We start from the raw sequence: 26,006 nt of genomic DNA on the forward strand, positions 1-26,006 counted from the left end.
AAGGGTATGCAGAAGCAAAGAGATCTGAGTGTATATGTACACAAGTCATTAAAGGTGATACAACAGGTAGGGAGGGCTGTTAATAAAGCTAAATGCATTCTAGGTTTCATAAATAAGGACATGGAGCACAAGAGAAGGTGAGTTGTAATGAACTTCTATGATACACCAGCTGGGACCTCTTTGGAATGCTATAAATGCAATGGACAGTGTGCAGAAAAGTTTTGTGAAAATGGTTGTAGAAATGAGAAACTTAGGTCATGAGGGAATATTAGAGAATATGGGACAATTTAAGGCTTAGAACAGATTTCTGAAAAGTTTTCAAAATCATGAGCAGTCTAGGCAAAGGGCACAGGGAAAAAACTATTCTCACGCATAAATGGAGTGAGAACCAACAGAGGTGTTTTGATGTTTTTGCAAAGGAAGCAAATGAGGTAAGAAAAGCATTTTCACACAGCAAGTAGTACTTTAGCTTGGATGGTTGTTTTGCAATGCGGATGCATGAACATTGTACGTTCAATTCCCACACTGGCTGAGGTTACTATGAAGAACTCTCCTTCTCAACCTTTCCCTTCTCCTGAGGTGTGGACACCCTCAGGTTAAACCACCACATTTTGCCTTCTCCAATAAGACAGCAGATTTTACTCTTTACTTTTGTTATGGTCTGGAACGCACTGCCTGGAACTGTGAAAGAAGCAGGTTCGATTAAGGCATGCAAGCGAGCATTGGATGAAATTTAAACAGAAGCAATTTGCAGAGTTTCAAGGAAAAGAAGGGTATATTAGTAAAGTTAAAATGCTTAGAAAGCCACTGTACACATGGTGGGCTGAATGGCCTCCTTTCGTATCACGGCAATTCTGAGATTCTTTGACAAATTGATTAATTTTATTTAATCATAATAAGGAGGGTTTTTTTTTCTTTTAGAAGCGCATTAAGACTTGCCCGAGAATTTTAACTGAGCTGATCCTCAAGGAACTGAACTAAGGGCGGCATTGTGGCTAACACTGCTGCCTCACAGTGCCAGGGAACTGGATTCAGTCCCATCCTTGGGCAACTGGAGTTTACACATTCTCCCCATGACTGTTTATGGGTTTCCTCCAGGTGCTCCAGTTCCCTTTTCCCTGTCCAAAAATGTGCAGGCTAGGTGGGTTGGCCGTGCTAAATTGCTCATGATGTCCACGGGTGTGCAAGCTAGGTGGGTTAGCCATGGGGAATGCAGGGAAGGGCTGGGTGGGATGTTCTTTGGAGGATTGGTGTGGACTCAATAAGTTGAATGACCTGTTTACACACTGTGTTAATGCTTGTAGAAACTGATCCTAGTTTCTAAGGTTTTGGAGTAGATCTGTAGCTCGGGTTGTAGGTGTTAAGGTTGATTGGCTTGCTGAGCTGGTTTATTGTTTTGCAGACGTTTCATTACCATGCTTGGTAACATCCTCAGTGCAGCCTCCGATGAAGCGTTGGTGTGTTTTCCTGCCTGGTTTTTAAACTCTGTGGTCCATTGAGGTGGATTGCCTCACTTCCGGTTTTCCTTCATATGTGAATGCATACGGGGTCGAGTTCAAATATGTTTATTCAGAGCATGCTTCGTGGGCTGCCATGCTTCCAGGAATTTTTGTGCTTGTCTCTGCCTAGCCTGTCCCAGGATCTTGGTGTTGTCCTAGTCGAAGTTGTGGTTCTCCTCGTCCGTATGGATTGAGTGAGTATTGGTTGTGTCTTTTCGTAGCCAGTTGATGTTCATGTACACTTGTTTTTAGTTTCCCTTCTGTTTGGCTGATGTAGTGTTTCTCGCAGTCTCTGCAGGGCATGTTGTAGATGACATTGGTCCTGTCCATGGTGGGGAGTGGGTCTTTAGCTTGGGTGAGCAGTCGTCGTAGGGTTGACGTGGGCTCGTGTGCCACTCTGAATTCCCAATGGTCATAGGTGTCTTCTGGAGAGGAAACAAACAAGTTAGTTTGCAGAGTTTAAAAACCAGGCCGGAAAACACATCAACGCTTCATCGGAGGTTGCACTGAGGACGTTACCAAGTAAGGTAACGAAACAAACCAGCTCAGTGAGCCAACCAACCTCAACTAAATCCCAGGTTTTGTGGGCCAAACCTCAGAACTGCTGAAGAAGTTCTCCCTTCACAAATTCTGCCAGACCTGCTGATTTGCCCCACACTGCTTTTTTTAAAATTAATGTCTATCCTTAAATGCCCTTGAGAAAGTGGTGGAGAGTCACATGCTGAACTTCCACAATTAGTGTGATTAAAGGCACTCTCACAGTGCTGTTCGGGTGGGAGCTCCAGGATTTAATCCAACTATGTAATTTATTTCCAATTCAGGATTCTGCATGAAGAAGGGAATGTAGGGATAATAATGTTCAATTTCACTTGCTGCATTTGTCCTTCTAGGAGATACAGGCTGTGGATTTGGGAATTGCATTTTGCAGATGAAGTTTATTGCTGCCGCTGCAGTTCTGATTAAATGCGGCATTAGATGGCTAATTGTTCAAAGCCAGCTGCTCTGTTCCAAATATCGTTGAGCTTTGTATTTCCGGAACTGCACTCAATCAGGCAATTGGAGATTATTCTATCCTGACTTGTGTCTTGATGATGATGATGGATGGTCTTTCATGAGTCAAGAACTGAGTCAATCACCTCAGAAAATCCATTCACTGACATGTTCCTTTGCCGTATTTATGAAAGTGGTACAATTAAGTTTAAGTTAATGGTGCCCTTCAGGATCCTAATGATGAGCATTCATCAATGGTAGTTTTATTTAATAGGTAAATCTAGCTGTAGAAATAAATAGTCATTTTAAGACCACTGCATTAGTTTTGTACCTTAAGGAGACTGTGAAACAACACTGCAGAGATATTGTCAAAACTTGCAGGATTAAGAAATTGCATTTATATTGTGCCTTTTATATCCACATTGCATCTCAAAATACTTGGAAGTATTATCACTATTATCTTGTGAGAAACTGTGACACATATAAGCTGCACAAAGCACCACAAATAACAAAGTTTTATCGATCTGTGCTGGTGATGATATAAATGTCATCCATAAAACCAGGCTCTTTGAAACAGAAATATAAAGAAAGTTATATGTCCAAGCAGACAGTTTACTGTATCTTCTGAAAAAAAAACACTAGCACTGATAATGTACCACTGCGCCAGTATCACACTGAACAAATCTAAATTAAAAGCTGAATTTCAATATTACAGTCTTTCAATCCACAACCTTCAGAGTCAAAGGCATTAAGTGTAGCCATCTAGCTAAACTAGCACTAAACATTTTAGCTCAGGAACTTGGAGTGTTATACATACTTGTAAGTAGCCTATTTATAGGAAAGATTTAAAGGTATTGGAAAAAACAATGTAGATTTATTAAAATATTTTCAGCGATAAGGAATTAAAAATAAAGACAGAACTTTTCTTTCATTGAAGCAGAAAAGTTGATGAGTCACTTTGTAACATTCTTCCAGATTATACTGTGTTACAGTGTCATAGAAATGAACATAATGGTTGAATAGCTTTTTAGTTGTTGTAATACTGTAAAGTGGTTAGAGTGGGGAATACTTTATCGTGTTTAATGAGAATAACTGATCCTTATCTTCCAGTTCCCTGATATTCGAAGACCAGACAGACCCCTCAGACGTCCTGATGCAGTGAGAATTGCACGGAAATATAAACTTTCAACAGCTAAATCGCATGCTTCACAATACCCTCTGTAAAAGTCTCCAATTCTGAGTTGATGTCAGAGATTTGAGACAGGTCAGGCTTGCTTACCTGGACAGTTATCCAAGACATGTTAAAATATCAGACAGATTAAATACCTGCTTAACTCTTGGGTAATGATGCAGCTGACAACCCCAATCCCCGCTCCTGAATCCATCTGGATCCTCCAATCAAAATTTGGCCTTCCGACTCGCCTCCCCCAACCCTTCATTGCCACTCTGAAACCCCCAACCTAATTTCAACACCTGGCACACTATACGGCCTGCTTACTACCACATTATCACTGTACCACCCTACCCACTTACCTCAATCACTTAATTCAAACACTGAAAAGTTACTTAACAGACCCAAAGCTTTTCATTCAGTTTGTGAATGAACATGCTACAATATGGCAGCTTATGCAATATTTTTACTAAAAAGTAAAACGTGATGAGAAGTAGAATTGGATTGGACAAGATGACTTGTACGGACAAAGTATCAGTGCAGCCTTACTTACATGTTACTATTAGGCTTCTAAACATTGAAAGCAGAGTCCCGTCTTTCAACCAATATTGAATGACAAGGTAAGATTCTCACTAGTGAGTGCAAGAGGCTTATTTGCATGTGCTAACATCTCACTGTTAGTTCACCTTGCTCATTAATATATAATTTTCAATTACCTCAATAGTGGACAGGAATCAGATGGTGTAAATTTCTGACTTTGATCCTACTTGAAAGTTCATTGTTCTTTTACCTTTTCTCCCTCAGCCAAGACTTTAGAGGCTCATGGTACTTCTATTTTGACTTGCCTTTTAGTGCAGACACAAAGTCAAGAAGCTTGTTCTGTTGGTACGCAATTGGTCAAGGGACTGGACATGTTTTTATATGTCACCACATTTCGTCCATCTCACACTTGCGCCTCATACGTGCCAAAAACATTGTATGGGCTTCAAACAAATAACCATATTTAAGGGGAGTAGTTCTCAATCAGGTTGTGGGAGAAACCTTTCAATCAGGAGGTCCTGGCACAGTATGTTAAAAGCAGCCTCTGATAAGAGGCTTACTATGGTCGCTCAACTACTTAAGGATGGTCACTGTCAGGTGAACCATACCTCTACAGTTTGGGGAGTGGGCCATGTTCACCCTGTTCGAGGCATTGCAACCAGTCTAGGGAGTTGCGGAAAGTCAGTTGGAGAGCTGTAGAGATATCAGACGAGGCTGAGTGCTCATTGTTCAGAATTGCTTGGCAAAATTGGTCAAGGGAGCCAGTCGGGCCTGGGGAGCCACCCACTAACAGTCGGGGGGTGGGATTAATCAGTGGCCAGTGCTACAGAAGGAAAGGTGGGTAACTTAGTTTTGGAGATTGAAGATCTTGATCGATTGGGTCAATGTGCTGAAGAGTGGTGAATGGAGTTTAATTCGAATGAATGTGGTGCATTGCATTTGGTAAAAGAAACAAAGACAAAACTTAGATAGTTAAAAGTAAGATCTTGGACAGTGTTGTTGAGTAGAGACCTGAGGGTCTGAGTATATATTTTTTGAAGTTTGCATCACATATAGATATGGTTGTTGAGAAGACATTTCACATACTTAGCCTTCATTGCTTGGATCTTTGAGTATAGGAGTTACGACATTATGTTGAAGTTGTACGAGATGTTGGTGAGGCTTCTTCTGGAGTACTGTGTCTAGCTCTGATCTCCCTGTTATAGAAAGGATATTATTAAGCTGGAGAGTATTCAGAAGAGATTTACCAGGATGTTGCTAGGAATGGAAGGTTTGAGTTATAAGGAGACGCTGGATAGACTGGGATTGTTTTCACTACAGTGTAGGAGGTGGAGAGGTGACTTTATAGATGTTGATAAAATAATGAGGGGTGCAGGTAGGGGAAAGGCAATGAGGTATCTCGTGTGAGTGAGAAGGCAGCATGGAGGTCATACTGGACTAGTAATGTGTGGATTTACCATGGATAAGTGAATAAGGGAAGATGTTGAATGCAGTAATGAAAGTTGTAGCTTTAGTGGAAGATAGTGAATGTGAGGTAGCACAGAGAAGACAGTGGCACTTACCCTGGCAAAGAAAGCATGGGTAGAACGAAAAGAATTTTCTGAACTTGCCTTTCAAAAACTTCCCTCATGCACACTGAAGTGCCAGGAATCGGAATGCTTTTTAAAAACCTAGGCCTACTCTATTTAAATTGAGGAGGAGTGAGACTTGTGTCCTGCATGGAACAGCTGGCCACAACAGGAGTGTCGGTGCAGACTTGCAACCCAAAATAGGTTGCACCCTTAAATGATACTGGCAAAAATCAGAAAGCCCTGGTGTGAGGGTAGGTTTCTTGAATTGGACTGCCTCTTTAAAGGGTTTCCGAATCAAACCAATTTGGTGGAAAATTTGCTCAATTTTAATTCTTCTTCCCTAGAATACAAATATTTTCCATGCTTCTGTTCTTCCAGAATAAGATGACAAATAAACACCGGACCTACGTTATTCCTGTCTGAAGAGCTAGAGTTTTTTCTATTTACTGTAGAAGCTGTGACTGAGTGAGAGTTGACTTCTCTCAATCACTAATGCATGCACTGATTTTCAGTAACATTACCAGCCAATTCAAATGTAATCATTTTCACAGGATTCAAACCTCTTATTATCTAGCCATCTCTATTAATTTATCTACATCTATGATATGGGCAATCACAGCAGGCCAAACAGCCAACTTTCCAAAAACTTGACACGTGATTGGCAACGTCTTTCAGTTCCACCACTCAGGTCCCTTTCAGATGCATTCAACCCAAGGAATTGTCTAGTAATAATGATGAACATGCACTTGGTAATTCACAAATAACAGTAATATATGTTTGATGAAATGAGTTAGGTACAGGAATCTACTGTCATAAGGGATAAATCTTTACCTTGTTCATCTGATGGGATCAAGAGATCCAAACTCCACCAGGACCGCAATAAGAAGGTCTTATCTAATTGCAGTTGCATCAAAAAGTCAGTAGACATTAGCCATCAACCTGGAACAGCTATAGATTACAGTGATGGAATGTAAAACACATTACATTGCACCGCGGACAATGCAGCAAGACCAATTAACTCTGCAGTGGGGACTCCATAGACTTAGCTCTGATACTACAACATGACAATGCCCTCCAATTTTTCCAGATGACAGGGACATCATAGTTCACAAAGCTGTCATCAGATATGTTATTCCATATCTAGAATCTCCTACACTTTCCTTCTACTGTGTGCAGAACAGAAAACAGAGAGAATCAGGTAACTGTTGCATTACATCAGGTAAGAGTAAGTTGCATCTACCTCACCACTTAATTCAAGCAAGTGGCTTTACCTCAGTCCCAAAAGGTTCCAGCTGGCAATCAGAACAGCATCTCAGACACTGTTAGAAACATGTAAGAACAGTAGTCACTTATATCCTACAGCATATAAATTGTGGCTCTGCTCAAGAAATATTTAACAGCAGAAAGGAATACAAGTAATATTGCAGATAATAAGGTGTAGAGCTGGATGAACACTGCAGACCAAGCAGCATCAGAGGAGCAGGAAAGCTGACGTTTTGGGTCTGGACCCTTCTTCAGAAAAGAAGGGATGCCTATCTTGAAGGAGTTACCCTCCTAGCTTTCCTGCTCCTCTGCTGCTTGACCTGCTGTGTTCATCCAGCTCTACACCTTGTTATCTGAGATTCTCCAGCATTGGCAATTCCTGCTTTCTCTCAAGCAGTATTGCAGGTATTTTCTCATCAGCCTATTCAGGGACTTATGGCAAAACTCTGGAATAGGTGGGACCTGAACTCAGGTCTCCTGGCTCAGTGGTAAGGCACCAACACTGCACCAGAAGAGCACCCAGATAATATTGTACACCTAGTTTGCATCTCACAAAAGCCTTAGTCCCTCCATGAACTCCTAGAACTGTGAAAGTGATGTATAATTAGCAGTGCTGATTTTCTCCTGGACATTCAACAATCAATATTCACTAAAGCAGTGAAAAATTATCCTTCTGATGATAGTAATTTAAAGTTCCAGTGATTAACTGAATTTATACTGTTTAAATTCACTTCCCAACTCCCAAAAATTACCTGCTCAAAACAACATTGAGTCCAATCAACAATTATAAAGCTTTTCTTTTAATGTCAATAAAATAAATCACAAATGTAGGCACAATACATAAATTGATGTATGTCATGTATGTACCAAAGCTGGCAGCTCTACGAAGTTGAATAATACTGGATGCTCTGAACAAGTAACAAACATTGATGAACGAAAAACTGCAGAATACAGAATGCAAAATTTAAAGGATCATGATTTTTCTTTGTATCAAATGGTTTCTGACTGATTTTCTTTTGGTTCGGTTAGCATTTCCATACAGTCCTTTGCCACTGACTCTTTGCAGTTCAGATATGCTTCATTCAAACGTACCATTGATTCCACAACTGACGGGTCTGTACGTAGGATAACCATGTCATAGGTCATACAAGTTGCTTGCACTAGAAATTGTTAATAAATAACTTAATTAGCAAAAAGATGGAAAAACAATCCTTGCCTAAACTAGCAGTTTTCTTAACATCTGCAAAAAAATATAATTACTGCCAGTCAATTCACAGATATGTTTTCAATCTTCCTTTTCTTGAAAATGATTAAAAAGTCAAAGTCACATCTTTTTACCAAACATCTTACCTGTGCAGATAATAACATTTCTTACATATTTAGTTATTTGTCTTTGTCTTCAGATTCTTACGCACCATGTAGCTATATCCACACAAGAAGCATGTTTTCGAGAATGTGCAAAACAAAGCCTAGAAAACGTACAAAAACTTAGATACAATTAATGTCAGACTCAGTGCAATAAAAAATCTGGGGTTTGGATGCTGTCAGGATTCATCAGCTTGTTCCAGCACGTGGCACAAAGAGCACTGGAGTGAATGTCAGAGATAGAAAGTGAGTTCATGTTGTTTTATGCCATTGTGGACAGTAGTGCAAGTGAAACTGAAGACACGGGTACTCTAGTTTTCAAGCTAGTATTTAAACTATTGTGCAATTGCAAACATTGGTGGAATCTTCAAGGAATTTTGCCAACAGTTTAGTGAAAAAAGGTTAAAAACTCTCTATTTTTGCCTCATCTACAAGAAGGGACAACAAAATTTGAACTACTCAGAGGATCTATATTTCCAATGGAATGGTCACCCTCCATCCTTTCTACTTAAATCTTTTTCAGAAGGCGGCAATGGGGCTCACATCTGCAAACCTACACCCCCATCTCCAAACTTGGTTCTGGAGTCAGGTGCATTAAATTCCACCTATTATCTCAGATTTTCACATAAGTAATGGTTGCCGGGTATTTGACCTATTCTAACAAAAGCAATAGCACTACTTTAAAAGTCATTGTGTAGATTATCGGTACTCAAGCAATGCTTCTGCCACTGTGTCTACTCTGGAGGAATTCCTCTGAGCCCTAAAAATGTATCACAAACTAATAAGGTCTACATGCCCTGCAGTTTGCTACAATGAGATCACTGTCCTTGCCAACTGATGCACAGCCAGCACAGAAAAGCAGCATGGAAGAAACAACTAATTTCCACTTGCTGGTCAGGCTCATCCGAACTGCAGTAACAGTGAAAACAACTCCAGTCCCCATTCATCAATATTCCTACATCTTATCATCTCTCAGTTACTGAACATCACAAAATCTCATTCACAATGATACTGAAAAAAGATAAAGAAGAACATTCTAAATCACAATTAGAAATCAAACCATTTAATTTTTTAAACATAAAATTTAACCAATCATTCTTGTGCACTACCTTACCATGCCTGTCCTAATGTTTCTATTCAGAGATAGTCTGCCGTCGACAACATCTGGGGGAAAAGCTGGTGATTTTTAGTGGGGGATCTTGCAAACTGTCCTGTAGAAGAGCCTCAAATAGTTCTGGCCTGAAAAAAGCCCAGTCTTAGACTGTAACACAATTACCAAGGTAACAGGTGGTCTGGGTTGGCTGCCAGTACTGGGGAACCAGTACAGTGTCAGTGATGGACATTGCCTTCTTCAACAATGCAGCAGATTCTAGTTCCACAGAGCCACTACAACTCTAACAAAGTAACCCCTGAGCAATCTAGTAATCTGTTAAGAGAATGGATTAATAGCAGTTCGAAGAGCTTGCAAGGCCCTTTCCATGTGCACTGTCGCAGTAGTAGTCTCAATTTGTGAGACCGAACTCTGATGGCATATTTCAGTCTGAACTTTCATTGTAGCATACAGATGTTGGAAGACTTCTGTTCTGCTGTAATTGATGCTGAGATATTGGCTACCATACATTGCATCAGGGTTGAGTATATCAATATATGAACGGAGTTCATCATCATGCACATTTTAGAAAATGATTTCCAAGCTTTGCACAAAATGCCATGTCAAGCTTATGACAAACTCATCCATGCTCTTTGATACTATCTTCAGGTTTGCTGAAGGGCCTGGTAGTCCATCAAGATTTCAGTGTATGTATCCATCAGCCTTCCTTTGCAAGGCAAACCACTGAAATTTTAAACTAAGTTGTCTAAAACAAATTCATGTGACCATGCACGAGAGCTAACTGGCAGTCATTCTACCCTTGATCTTGTTCTGGCTGGAACCTGCTCATATCTCGTATCTCACCATGATCTTCTAAACATTCCTCCAAATTACATGGTGTTAATATGAACTAGCTGCTGAAATGTGATGTTGAGTGATGCACCTTTCTTCATCTATAATTTGAAAAGTATTTCTTCCTTGAGTGTACGATACAACATATTTTTTACTGAATGCAACATTTTACTTCCTGCTCTAACACTTTTATAAACTGCAAAATAGCCTTTAGAGAGGCTTGATAAATTATTTGGGATCAAGAATAATTAGCAGGTTTAACTGCTTGCTTTTTTGGGTAAAATGCATAAAATTGCCTAAATTTCAACTCAAGCATACATTTGCACAGATGCAAGTAGTAAGGACCCAACCATGCAAATAACTTAAAATTAGATAACTAAAAATAATTAGAATAGGAAAAGGTTAGAATTTGTGAAGGAAATGTTTTCCAGTAGTTTGAGCAAAGTTTCATGTTCAAATGAATCTTTGTGATGTTTTTCATGCACTATTATGTCACTTTTCAACAAGAAATTCATGGGATGTAATGAGAACAAGCTATAAAATATCACCAGCCAGGTGTCTTTAAAAATAAATAGACAAAACTACATAAGTATTCTGCCAGTCATGGTCTTTACGCAGTTGAATACGTATTTCTCAAAATCTTACAAATGGAACTATATACATACATTCTCAAGTCGTACAAAATATATATCTCACTGTTTCTTGTAGCAGCCAGCAGGTTAGTCTCCTTTCTGAACAATCTGTGTGCTGTAGAATTCCCCCCTTTAATTCTAAAGTCAATAGGCGCTTTCCCATTCATGCATATGGCCTTTCATACAGGAAGAATCCTTTCAAAATAGGGCTCAGAAAGCTGGCCCCCAACCCCTGACAAGGAACTTCTTCCATTATTTTTCATTGGGTAGTTTTATCAAACTGATGGTTCTCGTGGCACGGGAGCAGAAGGCCTGGATTCAAGTCTTACTTGCTCCAGAGGTGTGCACTAACATCTGTGAATAGACTGGTCGGAAAACATCTACATTTATCGAACACACGTTCTAAATCATTCGGGGTGAATGTAGTTCATTGCTGTTTGCCAGTGAGGTTTAATGATGTGATGTGCTATGAAAGGCTTTTATTTACAATGGTTATGTTGGTCATTGCTCTGTGCTTCAGCTGCTACTGTCATACCCGCAGAAACAGGAGAAAAGTGCGATCCATGTGTCAATGTAACATTGTTGGATGCAACTGTCGCATTTTACTGACATAAATTTGCTATTCAATGTGTGATTATGTGACTCCATTATCTGCAGACTATAATAAGGTTGTGTGCCACAATTCCTGAGCCAAGTTCCAGTATCCTGCTTTCACAACCTGCTGCTCCAAGGTTTCAACAGTGCACTTTTGAGGCCTGTTACACATAAATTAATGCAACATCTGTGTTAGTTCTCTTCATCTACATCCTTACCTGTGTTGTATAACTCCAATTCTAAGTAGAGGCTCACACTCAACAATTGACACTGGCAGCACTGCATATACCAAAACTTACGTCAAGTAGTTACTTGTAAATTTGACATGACAGAAGCACACATTATCTAAGTTAGAGACAGTAAGAATTGCCGATGCTGGAGTCAGATATAACACAGTGTGGAGCTGGAGGAATACCGCAGGCCAGGCAGCATCAGAGGAGCAAGAAAGCTGACGTTTTGGGTTGGACGCCTTCTTCAGAAATGGGGGATGGGGAAGGGAGATCTAGCCTTTTTGTTTTCATCAGTGTTTCGGTCACTTCTACAAAAGAAAAGACCAAAAACAAAGAGACGAAAGAGAGCTAATTGGAGAAAAAGAACATCATGCAGGGTGAAGAAAGGGGCCATCGGGTAGGCCGATGCAACATAGGAGAACAATAAAAACGGTGCTCAGGGCACAAATGTTTCCTGTTGTTAAAAGACAATGAGAGGACAGGATAGAAATTTATGGAACAGTACAGCAGGGAGGAAAACGACAGGTTTAAAAAATACTGCTTAAAGACAGCAGTTAAATAGATAAGTGCTGGAACAAACTTTTCCATGAACTCATCAGCTATAAATATGGCACAGAAAATTTTCCAAAAGCTATTTGACTAAATGTACTAATCCCTGGTATGGTGATAGTTTCCATCTGCACAGTAGGTGTCTCCTCTTGTTACTTTAATACACACATTTATAATTGTTTTCAACCATTCATGTAATATGGGCATTGATGGCTAGCATTTATTGCCCATCCTTAATTGTCCTTGAGTGAGCTGCATTCTTGAACTGTTGCAGTCCATGTGGTGCAAGTATACCCACAATGCTGTTAAGGAAGCAAGTACAAGGATTTTAATCCAGCTACTGTGAAGGAACATAGAACGTAGAACAAACAGTATAGTACAGCAACAGGCCTTTGGGCCCACCATGTCTATGCCGAGCATGATGCTCTTCTATACTAATCCTATCTGCCCGCACATAGTCTGTACCCCTCTATTCCCTGCCTTTTTATATGTCCATGGAAATGTCTCTCGTTGTTATTGCATCTGCTTCTACCACCTCTGTTCTGGGCACTTACCATCTGTGTTAAAAAAAATTTGACTGTACATGTCCTTTAAACTTTCCCCTTCTCATGTAAAACTTATGCATTCCCTCCACCCACACCACCGCCGCCCCCACCCTCAGTATTTGATATTTCCATCCCAGAAAAGAGGCACAGACTATCCACCTATTCGTACCACCCAAAATTTTGTATACTTGTATCAAGTTACTCCTCAACCTCCAACGCTCTAGCGAAAACAATCTAAGTTTATTCAACCTCTCCTTATAGATAATTGCACTCTAATCCAAGCAACATCTCAGTAAACCTCTTTTGTACCCTCTTGAAAGCTTCCACATCCTTCCTACAGTGTGGCAACCAGAACTGCACACAACGTTTCAAAAGTGGCTTAACAACAGTTATGTACAGCTGCAACATGATTTGCCAACTTTTGTACTCAGTGCCCTGACTGATGAAGGCAAGCATTGCTCCACGCCTTTATTTTCACCTTGTCCACTTATATTGCCACTTTGAGGTAGCTGCAGACTGTCACCCCAAGATCCCTCTAAATTCAATGCAGACTTTCCATGCAACCTCCCAAAATGCATCACCTCATATTCGTCCACATTAAACTCCATCTGCTATGACTCCTCCCAATTTTCTATATGATGTATATCCTGCTGTATCATTTGACAACCTTCTGCACGACCAAAAACTCCACCATTTTCATGTCATCTGCAAGCTTATTAATCAGGCAACTCATGCTTTCATCCAAATCGTATATATATATTTATATATACATAATAAGCAACAGAGTTCCCAGCACTGATTGGGTTGTGGAAGACCACTGGTCAGAGATCTCAGTGAGAGGAAAACATCGCTCCACAACTAATCACTTCTATGACCAAGCCAATTTTGTATTCAATTTACCAACTCACCATGTTTTCCATGTGACTTAATCTTCTGGATCAGCGTAACATGAATGACCTTGTCAAGTGTTTTTCAAAAGTCCATGAAGACAACATTCATTGGCCCACCCTCATCAATTAGGGTACTATTATTCTGAGTCAGGACAGTGTGTGGCTTAAAGGGGGACCTGCAGGTGATGGTGCTTACATCCGTGCTCCTCTTGACCTTCAAAGTGGGAGAAGTCATGGCTTTAGGAGCTGCTGTTGAAGCAGAATGGGTGAGTACGTGCAGTCCATCAAATTGAAGTAGAAGTACTTAAAAGTTTTGTTATACTGCTGTAATTCTTGAATTCTATCACAAGGTGGTGCTATTGCCAAACTCAAGAACAGCACAGTGATAATGGGAACTGCAGATGCTGGAGAATCCAAGATAACAAAGTGTAGATAATAAAGTGTGAAGTTGGATGAACACAGCAGGCCAAGCAGCATCTCAGGAGCACAAAAGCTAACGTTTTGGGCCTAGACCCTTCATCAGAGAGGGGGATGGGGTGAGGGTTCTGGAATAAATAGGGACAGGAGGGAGGCGGACTGAAGATGGAGAGAAAAGAAGATAGGTGGAGAGTAGAGTATAGGTGGAGAGGTAGGGAGGGGGACGTTTCGGGCCTAGACCCTTCATCAGAGAGGGGGATGGGGTGAGGGTTCTGGAATAAATAGGGAGAGAGGGGGAGGCGGACCGAAGATGGAGAGAAAAGAAGATGGGTGGAGAGCAGAGTAAAGGTGAGGAGGTAGGATGAACACAGCAGGCCAAGCACAAAAGCTCCTGAGATGCTGCTTGGCCTGCTGTGTTCTTCCAGCTCCACACTTTGTTATCAAGAACAGCACAATTCAGTTCAGACCAGAACATGACAGTTGCACTTCACAGTGGTGTTCTGAGGAAGTTAGACCAGATTCAAAACATTAACTTTGTTTCCCTCTCCACAGAATTCACCAGACCTGCTATGTTACCTTCTGGAGAGAACTCAGTTGTATACACTGCGGTGGTGACAGAGCGTGGCAGGAGCTGGGGCCAGGTGGGAGCGGGTGGCGGCAAAGCGGCAAGCAAGTAAAGTGGCAGAGCAGCGAGCCCGGGCCGAGGCTTCACCCAGTGCAGATGAAAGTGTGCCCAGCGTGGGGAAGAGCCCTGTCAGACCCATGGCCTAGGAATGGACTGTAATATTTAACTTTTAACTTTATTTTTCTACTCAATATTAGGAAGCGTACTGATGAAGTTTTTGACTTATTTCTTTACTTTTCTATTTTTGTACCAAAGATTTTGTACTTAGGTACCTTTGTACCGAAGATGGTGCCTGGAATGGTGACTTTGTACACTTTTCAGTGTACTCCTGTATCCCTGTACCTGAGCACATTTGACAAGAAAACCTAAATCTAAAGTTTATCCAACATTCTCTATTTTAGATATCCAGCATCTGCAGTATTTTGTCAATAGCTGAATGTTGGTTTGCAGAAATAAAGAATTTCCATTTATAAGGTATTTGCATATTCTGAGAAAAGCCAAAAAACACTTCACAGTTAATTATTTTTGAGGCCATGTCACTGTTAAGTGGGCAAATATGGCAGCTAATTTGATTACAGCAAGGTCCGATAAAATGACAGATCAATTAGTCTGTTTAAGGTGCGTAGTTCAAAGAACATTGCTCATGATACAAGATCCTGATTGTGGAGCAGGTCAACTGTCACAGTTCGTTCTGCTAAAGTGGCATTTACAATGATGTAAAAGCTATAAAGATAACCAAATACAATTTGCACTCACCAACAGCATGCAAAAGCAATCAGCAAAATATTAATAGAAAGCTTTTCAATAAGCTTGTTTTGAAGGCTTTTCAGACTATACACATACTGTTAATGAGGCCATGTATTCTAAACAAGTTTGCCAATTAGTGTTTTGAATGCTTCCCAAATTCAAAACTGCTTCCAATGCTTCTGGATCTTGTCTACTCCCTTTTAATGTTATTAACAGAGGACCTCTTCCTCAGGGATGTCACATCTTGAGTGGTGATCCAGGATTCCAAAGCCAGTGTTCCAAAATACCTTTTCTCCTTTCCTGGAATCTCATCAAAGTACAAGTACCATATTTCTCGCAAAACATACTAATATCTAATCACAACAGCAACGAACTGCACCTGACAACATCTCCAAATCATTCAACTTTTCTTCTAATTCAACCCGCGTGTCTTCAAGTAATTTTATGACGTCTTCATGAGTACATGGTATACATTCCGCCATCTACAAATGAAATTGAGATCATAATAATTCTCAGCAATAACCTAACAAGGTTTTAGGATACACATAACAATTTATTTGCATTAAGGTAATGATAGACTTTTGTGAATCATTCTTCAGGCTTTGTAACAAGTCTCATGGGCATTAGAGATAATGGGAGCTGCAGATGCTGGAGAATCCAAGATAACAAAGTGTGAAGCTAGATGAACACAGCAGGCCAAGCAGCATCTCAGGAGCACAAAAGCTGACGCTTCAGGCCTAGACCCTTCATCAGAGAGCGGGATGGGGAGAGATTCTGGAACAAATAGGGAGAGAGGGGGAGGCGGACCGAAGATGGAGAGAAAAGAAGATAGGTGGAGAGGAGAGTATAGGTGGGGAGGTAGGGAGGGGACACACTCTGACACTTCCACCATCTACAATCCAACCCCACCACCCAAGACATATTTCCATCCCCACCCATGTCTGCCTTCCGGAGAGACCACTCTCTCCGTGACTCCCTTGTCCGCTCCACACTCCCCTCCAACCCCACCACACCCAGCACATTTCCCTGCAACCACAGCAAGTGCTACACTTGCCCCCACACCTCCGTCCTCACCCCCATCCCAGGCCCCAAGATGACTTTCCATATTAAGCAGATGTTCACCTGAACATCTGCCAATGTGGCATACTGTATCCATTTTACCCAGTGTGGCTTCCTCTACATTGGCGAAACCATGCGGAGGCTTGGGGACCGCTTTGCAGAACACCTTTGCTCAGTTCTCAATAAACAACTGCACCTCCCAATCGCGAACCATTTTAACCCGCCCTCCCATTCCTCAGATGGCATGTCCATCATGGGCCTCCTGCAGTGCCACAATGATGCCACCCGAAGGTTGCAGGAACAGCAACTCATATTCCACTTGGGAGCCCTGCAGCCCAATGGTATCAATGTGGACTTCACAAGCTTCAAAATCTCCCCTTCCCCCACTGCATCCCAAAACCAGCCCAGCTCATCCCCTCCACCCACTGCATCCCAAAACCAGCCCAGCCTGTCCCCGCCTCCCTAACCTGTTCTTCCTCTCACCTATCCCCTCCTCCCACCTCAAGCCGCACCTCCATTTCCTACCTACTAACCTCATCCCACCTCCTTGACCTGTCCGTCTTCCCTGGACTGACCTATCCCCTCACTACCTCCCCACCTATACTCTCCTCTCCACCTATCTTCTTTTGTCTCCATCTTCGGTTTGCCTCCCCCTCTCTCCCTATTTATTCCAGAACCCTCTCCCATTCCCCCTCTCTGATGAAGGGTCTAGGCCCGAAACATCAGCTTTTGTGCTCCTGAGATGCTGCTTGGCCTGCTGTGTTCATCCAGCTTCACACTTTGTTTTCTCATGGGCATTATTTCAGTTCTTAAGAATTTTAGTAAGCAATAATGTTATGTCTAGGTGAAAATGACCTCAAAAATGATCACAGGCCACTGGAATTTTTCTTTCATTAAGAACTGTCCCTGGCAAACATTTCTGGGGCTGCAGGCAGTGATGGGTATATTACGTTCCAAAGTGTGTCAGGTGCCTGCTCTTCATATTATCAAATGCAACGGTCTACCATATACCCAAGGTACTGGATGATCCCCAGCGTAATAAACGAGCAGAGAACAAATCAACAAACCATACACAATGTTTATTAAACCCCCCCAAAAATGAGCAAATCTGTTCATGACATAAATGGAGCATCCAGGAAGCACTCCAGCCTCTAAGTTCTAATTTGGAATGCACACTAAATGAAAACTTTAATTTAAAATAGAAAATCCCATGCTTAGTGTCCTCTCTCTTAGAGTTCCACTTCAAATCTGAAGTATCTTTCAGGCAATATTTTCAAGAGGCTGAATTTAAATCAGGTACAATTCTGATTTTTAAAATTATCTTGACTTATCCAACAAATTAAATCTTAGTGGTCTTTCAGAGAATTAAGACATTATTTTTCCAAAATGCTTCATCCAACTCCATATATTAGTGAATCAGCTTTATTTCTATTAAGATTTACAACAAAAATTGAATTCTGCAAACATTCAGATATTAAAAATCTTCATTTACTGTGTTGACCTTGAAAGGTTATTCAGTTTCCTCAGTTTTCTCCGGCATTCTCTCTTCCCTTCCAGTACTGCATTCAGTCAGCCAGGATACTTTTTCTCATTGATATATATTTATATATTTGCTACTTCTGTAAGCCTTTGTTTCTGGTAGATCAGTCAGCGAGTTTTAAGCTTGAATAAGTTAGCAACTTGGTTGTAATGTCACTGGAGTTATGTTCCAGAGGCCCAAACTAATGCTCTGGGATATGGTCTTGAATGTCACCATAGCAGTTGATGAAATTTGAATTTCCTAAAAATGTCAAATGAAAAGCTAGTCTTAACTGCAACCATGAAAGCAATTGCTGTAGACATCCATCTGCTTCACTAATGTTTCTGAGGGAAGGAAATCTGCTGTCCTTATCAGATCTGGCCTACACAGACACCAAACTCATAGCAATGTGGTTGACTTTCAACTGCCCTCCAAAATGGGCAAACAAGTCTCTCAATTCAACGGGTGGACAATGAATACTAACCCAGTCAGTGACACTCACAATCCTGGAAAGAATTGAACAAAATTGTCCTAAACTACTGTAACCTCTTATTTGTTGCTAAAGATGTTTCTATTAAATCAATCCAAAATTAATATCTTACTCTTACCTCTTCAAGTTTAACCAGCATGAATTTCTGATTTATCTGCTATTATTTATAAATATTAATTGGTCAAGATTTATGAATACATCCAGGTGAATTCTTTTCACAAAAAATGGTAAACTGCAACATATATTCTACTTCATTAATATCACCACCAACTGCTCAACACGTTGTATTTGCCTCATCTTTGCCAAAGGTCTGTCTACGACAAGAACTGTTTTCATTAATTGAATCAGGAATACAAAGGGCTGCTGTGTGACACCAATGCATACATTTTCCATATGTTATGAAAGGGTGCTTCTGGTTCAGTGGTAGTGCACTTCCTTCTGGACCAGTTGGCCTGGGTTCAATCCCACCTGCTCCAAAGGTATGTAATAATAGCTGTGAACAGGATGATTAGAAAAAGGTCATTGGGGCCATTTAAGAGACTGCTGGACATGCATATGGTCACAGAAATTTGAGGGTGCATACATGAGGATCAATGGTCGGCGCAACATCGTGGGCTGAAGGGCCTGTTCTGTGCTGTACTGTTCTATGTTCTATATATGGTCCTGTGATCTAGCTTATGTGGTATCCCTGGCCAGTGATAATTTATTTAATTTTTGTAAGCTCAATTTTATTCTTCACATTTAGTTAACCAGGCAACAATCCTACCTTCCATCTTCACTTGAGCACAATTCTAGAAGGTCACATCCAGGTAATTCTAGATTAGTACTCTTTTTTGTCTTAATCACTAAATATCATAGATTGCCTGTTCATGACAGTACTGTGTTGTGGGTAAACTCACCACAAGTTATCTTTAATTCAGCTATGTATTAAGAAATCTCACGGTCAAGTAATGAAACAATGATTTAAATGTTATTGCATGTAGCAACCAAAATAAGACGCTTCAAGTAAGAAAGTTAAGCCTCAAAACCCAACCTGCCTGTTACTCGATGAATGGAGGAATCTGGCCAGGATTACAACCAACAGTGTCCATCTCTGAAAGTGTCCGGGTTTGGTCCTTATGCAATGTTGTTCTTCGAAGTTCTGCAATTGAATTATTCTACTGTTGGATTCTTACACAATTTTCCCTCTTTCAAGTTTCTGGTGTAACATTATGCTGATTCAATAATCCCCAACACCTACTACACTTCAGGAGACTTGGAGTCTGTAGCTTCCCTGTTCCTTGTGACATTCAGAGTTAGCTATCAGTTTAAAACACAGCATTTCTTGCAATTAATACCTTTACTTCAGAACATTATTTCTAAACACTATTAAGTGTGCATTTGTCACAGGGCAGCAGGTTATCAAGCAGTTGTTATCGCTTCTCTCCCAGGAAACACCTTAGTTATTGTGTCAGTGATAATGGGAACTGCAGATGCTGGAGGATCCAAGATAATAAAATGTGAGGCTGGATGAACACAGCAGGCCCAGCAGCATCTCAGGAGCTCAAAAGCTGACGTTTCAGGCCTAGACCCTTCATCAGAGAGGGGGATGGGGTGAGGGTTCTGGAGTAAATAGGGAAAATCTCCCCTTCCCCCACCGCATCCCAAAACCAGCCGTTTGTCGCCTCCCCCCACTGCACCACACAACCAGCCCAGCTCTCCCCCCCCCACCCACTGCATCCCAAAACCAGTCCAACTTGTCTCTGCCTCCCTAACCTGTTCTTCCTCTCACCTATCCCCTCCTCCCACCTCAAGCCGCACCTCCATTTCCTACCTACTAACCTCATCCCACCTCCTTGACTTGTCCGTCTTCCCTGGACTGACCTATCCCCTCCCTACCTCACCACCTATACTCTCCTCTCCACCTTTTCCATCTTCTTTTCTCTCCATCTTCGGTCCGCCTCTCCCTCTCTCCTTATTTATTCCAGAACCCTCACCCCATCCCCCTCTCTGATGAAGGGTCTAGGCCCGAAACGTCAGCTTTTGTGCTCCTGAGATGCTGCTGGGCCTGCTGTGTTCATCCAGCCTCACATTTTATTACCTTAATTATTGTTGTTTCTTTCCAAGGATGGTTAATTTGCATGTGCTTTTAATTCCTTTAGAACAATTTCTCCTTTCCCCTTGCATCCCAAGAGACAGTTTATTCCAAAAAGACTTACTGCTGCTTCTTTCCATGTGTAACAGATTATTTTTGTTGATTCTTTCAAACTATCAAGTTATTAAAGTTCTGAAGTCTAAAGTATCACAACTGGTAGGAGTAACCACTGCATAGTTGTTATGGAAATGAAGACCCATCTTCACATTGTATTCTGTAGCAACAAGCATATTAAATTTAGACAGGCTTTGAACATCTGGCAATTCAAGACTAGGCATCCACGAAACATTGTCAGCCAGCAGCAGCAGAACTGTATGAGGAATAATAGGAACTGCAGATGCTGGACAATCCGAAATAACAAGGTGTGGAGCTGGATGAACACAGCATGCCAAGCAGCATTTTAGGAGCAGGAAAGCTGACATTTTGGGCCTAGACCCTTCATCAGGTCTTTCTGATGAAGGGTCTAGGCCAAAACATCAGCTTTCCTGCTCCTAAGATGCTGCTTGGCCTGCTGTGTTCATCCAGCTCCACACCTTGTTATAGCAGCAGAACTGTACTCAACCACAATCTCTAACCTCATTGCCTGGCATGTAACATCACTCTCATATTACCATCAAGGACAGATCAAGCCTGGTTCAATAGAAAGTGCTGGAAGGCACACCAGAAGCAGCACCAGGCATATCTAAAAATGAGGTCTCAATCTGGTGAAGCTCCAACACAGGATTACATGCACGATGAACACTGGAAATAGCATACAACAGAAAGGACTAAGTAATCCCACAACCAACTGATCAAATGTAAGGTCCACATTCTTGCTAAACCCAGTCATGAATGATGTTGGATTAATTAAACAATCAATAGGAGGAGGAGGAGGTTCCACAAATATCTGCATCTTCAATGATGGAGGATCCCAGCACATCAGTGTAAAACACAAGACAAAGTATCTGTGCTTAACTCCATTCAAAGTGCACAATGGGCACTTTGAAACCCTCCTGAAACCCTAGGCATCGTATAAACATGTCAATTCATGTGATATCAACAAAATGGGTGCAGAAATCGTAAACTACAAAGGGTATGGACCCTGTCAACATTCTCGCTGCTGAACTGATTTGTGCTCCTGAACCAACCATGTACCTTGCCAGAGCCTGCTAGTACAGCTGCACCATTAGTATCTAAGCAACAATGTGTCCTGTGCACAAAAAGCTGAACAGATTCAATCTCAGAAATTACCAGCCTATCAATTTCTTCTTGATCACTAGCAAACTGATGGAAGAGGTCATCAACAGTTTTCCTTATCGATACTCAACAAAGGAATGATTGTTCACTGATGCTCAGTTTGGCTTTTGCCAGGGCCATTCAGCTCCTAAACGTTTTATAGACTGGGTCCAAACATGGACCAAAGAGGTGGCAGTGGCCATCCTTGAGATCAAGGCAGCATTTGATCAAGTATGACATCAAGGAGACCTAGAAAACTTGAAATCAATGGGAATCAGTGGATAGATCCTCTGCTGTTTGGAATCATGTTTAGAATAAGGAATGATGGTTGTTGGAGGTCAATCATCTTAGTTGCCTGAGATCAGTGCTGGGTTCCTCATGGCAGATACGGTGTCTATTTGGAACAAGACAGAAATCAACCATTGCCCCTTGATGTTCAATGGTAACTATCAATATCCTTAGTGGGGAAAGGGAGAGGGGCAGGGTTATCATTAAACAAAAACTGAACTGGCTGTATTAGTATATGATCAGAAATATGAATACAGTGGCTACAAGAGCAGGGTCTCGGAATTCTGTGGCAAGTAACTCATCCCTTGTTTCCCTAATTCCTGTCAGCCATTTGTAAAGCACAATTAAGGGTTGCGATAAAATACCATCCATTTGCCTGAATGGCTGCAGTTCCAACAACACTCAACAACCCAAACGCCATCCAGGATAAAGTTGGCATTTGACTTGTAACCCAACAATCATTTCCTTCACCACCAACACAGTGGCAGCAGTGCTCACAAAGATTGAACCTATACAGCTTATATTGGAATAATTTAAGCAAGTTTCCTTTAACAACACTTTGCAAATCTGTGACCAATACCATAATGACAGCAATCGCATGGCAACAGTACCATCTACATGTTCTCTCCAAGTCACACACCAAACTGGCTTGGAACTATATTTCTTCACTGTTGCTAGGTCTACATCCTGGACCTCTCTTCCAATGAGCATTGTGGGTGTGCCTTTAGCTAGAGGGCAGCAGCTGTTAAGAAGGCAGTTAACCTCCACAATTTCCAGGGCTATAACTGGTAGGCAATAAATGCTGCCCCAGTCAATGGCGCCCAAAACTTGTGAAAGAATCAGAAAAAAAATTGATATCATGTGCAAAAAACAATGAAAGCATACAATGTAATGTCAACAGATTGCAGTAAATCTCCAGATCTATAATTGTAACATAAGAACTAATGAGCAATTAGTTAAAAACTGTTTGTCAGTACACTGGCAATGAGGGAAATTCGCACACCATTTTGACAGCTGTGAAGTATTAATGAGTTACTGATTCAAACAACTGAGTCATGAAAGTTATCATGGTCAAGGAGTGGATTATACTTCTCATAAAATCGAAAGCAACTTTCACCAAGTTTCCTCAGACCATGTGAAGTTGAATAATGATTTCCGGTCCAAGATGGCGGTGGAGTGGGGCTTATCCACTCCAATGGCTTTTCTCTTACTTTCTTTCCCCTCTCTCTATTTTCTTTTTATTTTATTAACTTCTCTTGAGCTTGAACACCATTGGCAGGGGCAACAGCCCGCTGCATGGACTTCAAGCAGACCCAGGGCTCAGGCCTTGAGTGGGCCTACAGTGGAGGGCAGTGGGCCCAGCACAGACCTTGAGCGAGCACCAACTTACTTTTCCGGAACAAGCACGCGACCTGAAATCTGCAGCTGGCAGTGGCCAAGCGCAGGCCCGGCAAAAAAAAAAGACGGCGCCTCAGGGTCGGCGATTTCGTTGTCGGTCAGGGTTCGGCACTGGCGGTGGGGCATTGCGGCGACATCGATGAGGTGGGCCCGGGGGGGGCGAGATTGTGACGTTGGTTGGTCCAGTGGCAGGCAGCAGCGGAGGAGAATCAGCCCAGCAGCAAAGATGGCGCCCAAGGATCAGCGCCTTCAATAGTGGTTTGGCGCGGTGTAGACGGTGTCGTTGATGAAGAATTGGCTCAGAACTGACGGACTCTCTCCAAACTGCATCCTTTTCAGTTCATTATTCTTAAATTACTCAAAACGGCGTTATTTCATGTTGACAAATGGAAGCTTTTCACTGTATTTTACTGCAAAGTACTCATGACAGTAAAATCCGCGGTTACCAACAATCCGGGCAAACAGTAGGCAGCACAGAAACATTTTGCAACAGTAACATTCCCATCCTCATGCCACTGCATCATCCCAATGTCACCCTTTTCATATTATTCCCAGTCCCATTCCTTTCACATAATTCCTGTACCACACTCTTCCCAGATCACTTCCCCCTCTGCGGAAAATGCAGACAAAAACAATACAGTGTGGTCAGTGAGGACAATAAACACCGGATTATCAGCATCTTGACTCCAGGTTGGATGGAATTAGATGGGCTGATGGTGGGCAGCATGAAGTCATATATTAATATCCACCAACTATAAGAGGATCCAGGTCCCCGAATATTGCGTTTAGGACCTGTTCTTTTTGAACCGGGTTACCAAAGATCTTTGTTGGCTTTAATTCATTTTTAAAGACGAGTGCCAACATCAAGAGTTAGGAAATACAGGTAAAGACTGAGTGGGAGAGTTTGAATCGGACAGTGGTTTAATCACAGTGAAAACTGGTTTGTTTAGATATTCCGGTGAATTGATTGCAGGGATGTGTACAGGTGTGACTATAATCTTGGGAAGAGGCACATAGCTTGTCCGAGAAAGCAAATTAAAACCCGGAGTTCTGAGCACTGTCCAATGTCCGAAGAGGGACGGTGTTGCACATGAAAAGGTGTATTTGATGTTAAGAGTGGGCTGTGTTTCGGAACAGCGATATTTCATGAGGGGAAAGTGATGAAATGTGGCAGCATTTCGGGATTTGAAGCGGGTATTGTTTTGTTGTGGGTGTGTTACCTGCGGCCGAATGATCGCCGTGTCCTGAGTGTAAGACATGGTCAGTCTTGGTCGACAACCCTGACACCACTTCTGCTCCCGCCAAAACCAACTGCCCACCCGCCAACCGCCAGGGCGCACGGGCAGACGTCCGACGAGGGGGCGGTGGTTTCCCGGGCAGGGCGGGGTCTCCTCGAGCGTGATGGTGACGTTACCGGGGTGGGCGGGATCTCTCCGCGTACAGGCGCAACCTACGTGGAAGTGGGTAGGAGATAATGGGAACTGCAGATGCCGGAGACTCCGAGATAACAAAGTGTGGAGCTGGATGAACACAGCAGGCCAAGCAGCATCGTAGGAACACAAAACCTGACGTTTCGGCCCTTGTTATCTTGGCAGTGGGCAGGAATCGGCCGAAAGTGGGCGGGGTTTACGTGGGACTGGGCGGGACCTGTTCGGGCAAACTGCGTTTCGGTGGGCGGGGTCTACCGGGCAGCTGGTGGGAACTGCAGATGCTGGAGATTCCAAGATAATAAAATGTGAGGCTGGATGAACACAGCAGGCCAAGCAGCATCTCAGGAGCACAAAAGCTGACGTTTCGGGCCTAGACCCTTCGAAACGTCAGCTTTTGTGCTCCTGAGATGCTGCTTGGCCTGCTGTGTTCATCCAGCCTCACATTTTATTAGCTGGTGGGATCTTTCGGATGTTGCTGGAGTGGGCGGTGTCTCCTCGGAAATGGGCGGGGTTTACCTTGGAGTGGGCGTGGCGTTTCCGTTAGTAGGCGTGACCTGCTCTTGGCGCGGAGTCTGCCAATTGCAAGCAACTGCAGCTGGAAGAGATGGTTGTCAAGTTTAGATCACTGGCCAAGGCCAACATGTAGGCCACCAAACATCCCCAAACCTCATACCTGGGTCACTGATGAATGTACGATTTGCATTTGCCGAGTGTGTTTTTTTTTATTTTTGTTTGCATTGCTGTACACAACTTGGAGCTGTTGACCTTACAAATGGAGCAGTGTTATTGCTCAACTTGCACCATTCGCCTGCTCACCTGCAATGCTAGAAAACAAACTGTCCAAATAAATTCAAAATACTGCAAATGTTGGAAGTAAGATAACACGGTGTGAAGCTGGATGAA

At 42.1% G+C, this 26,006-nt stretch overlaps 1 protein-coding gene and 1 long non-coding RNA gene across 5 annotated transcripts in view; one reads left to right on the top strand and one right to left on the bottom strand.

Annotated features, from left to right (window-relative positions):
- The window catches only part of LOC125458106 (uncharacterized), a 92,097-nt gene extending 76,745 nt beyond the window's left edge, over positions 1-15,352 (top strand). The window contains exon 3 of the long non-coding RNA XR_007248756.1: positions 14,751-15,352. This is a non-coding gene — a long non-coding RNA (uncharacterized LOC125458106). The remainder of the gene's footprint in view (positions 1-14,750) is intronic.
- syce3 (synaptonemal complex central element protein 3) overlaps positions 1-25,027 on the bottom strand; it is a 30,513-nt gene extending 5,486 nt beyond the window's left edge. The window contains exons 1-3 of one of the 4 annotated variants that reach the window (XM_048542998.2): positions 24,894-25,027; positions 15,950-16,052; positions 7,878-8,194 (exon numbers count right to left, since the gene is read on the bottom strand). In XM_048542998.2, the coding sequence (XP_048398955.1) occupies positions 8,025-8,194; positions 15,950-16,052; positions 24,894-24,932 (312 nt within the window). In that variant the 5' untranslated portion in view covers positions 24,933-25,027 and the 3' untranslated portion in view covers positions 7,878-8,024. Of the gene's footprint in view, positions 1-1,414; positions 1,925-7,877; positions 8,195-15,949; positions 16,053-24,893 lie in introns of those variants that run through there. The other 3 variants (XM_059650781.1, XR_007248754.2, XM_048542999.2) reach the window with 3 other exon arrangements.
- Positions 25,028-26,006: the final 979 nt, after the last annotated feature.

This window comes from Stegostoma tigrinum, chromosome 13, assembly GCF_030684315.1.
Source record: "Stegostoma tigrinum isolate sSteTig4 chromosome 13, sSteTig4.hap1, whole genome shotgun sequence".
Lineage (NCBI taxonomy): Eukaryota > Metazoa > Chordata > Chondrichthyes > Orectolobiformes > Stegostomatidae > Stegostoma > Stegostoma tigrinum.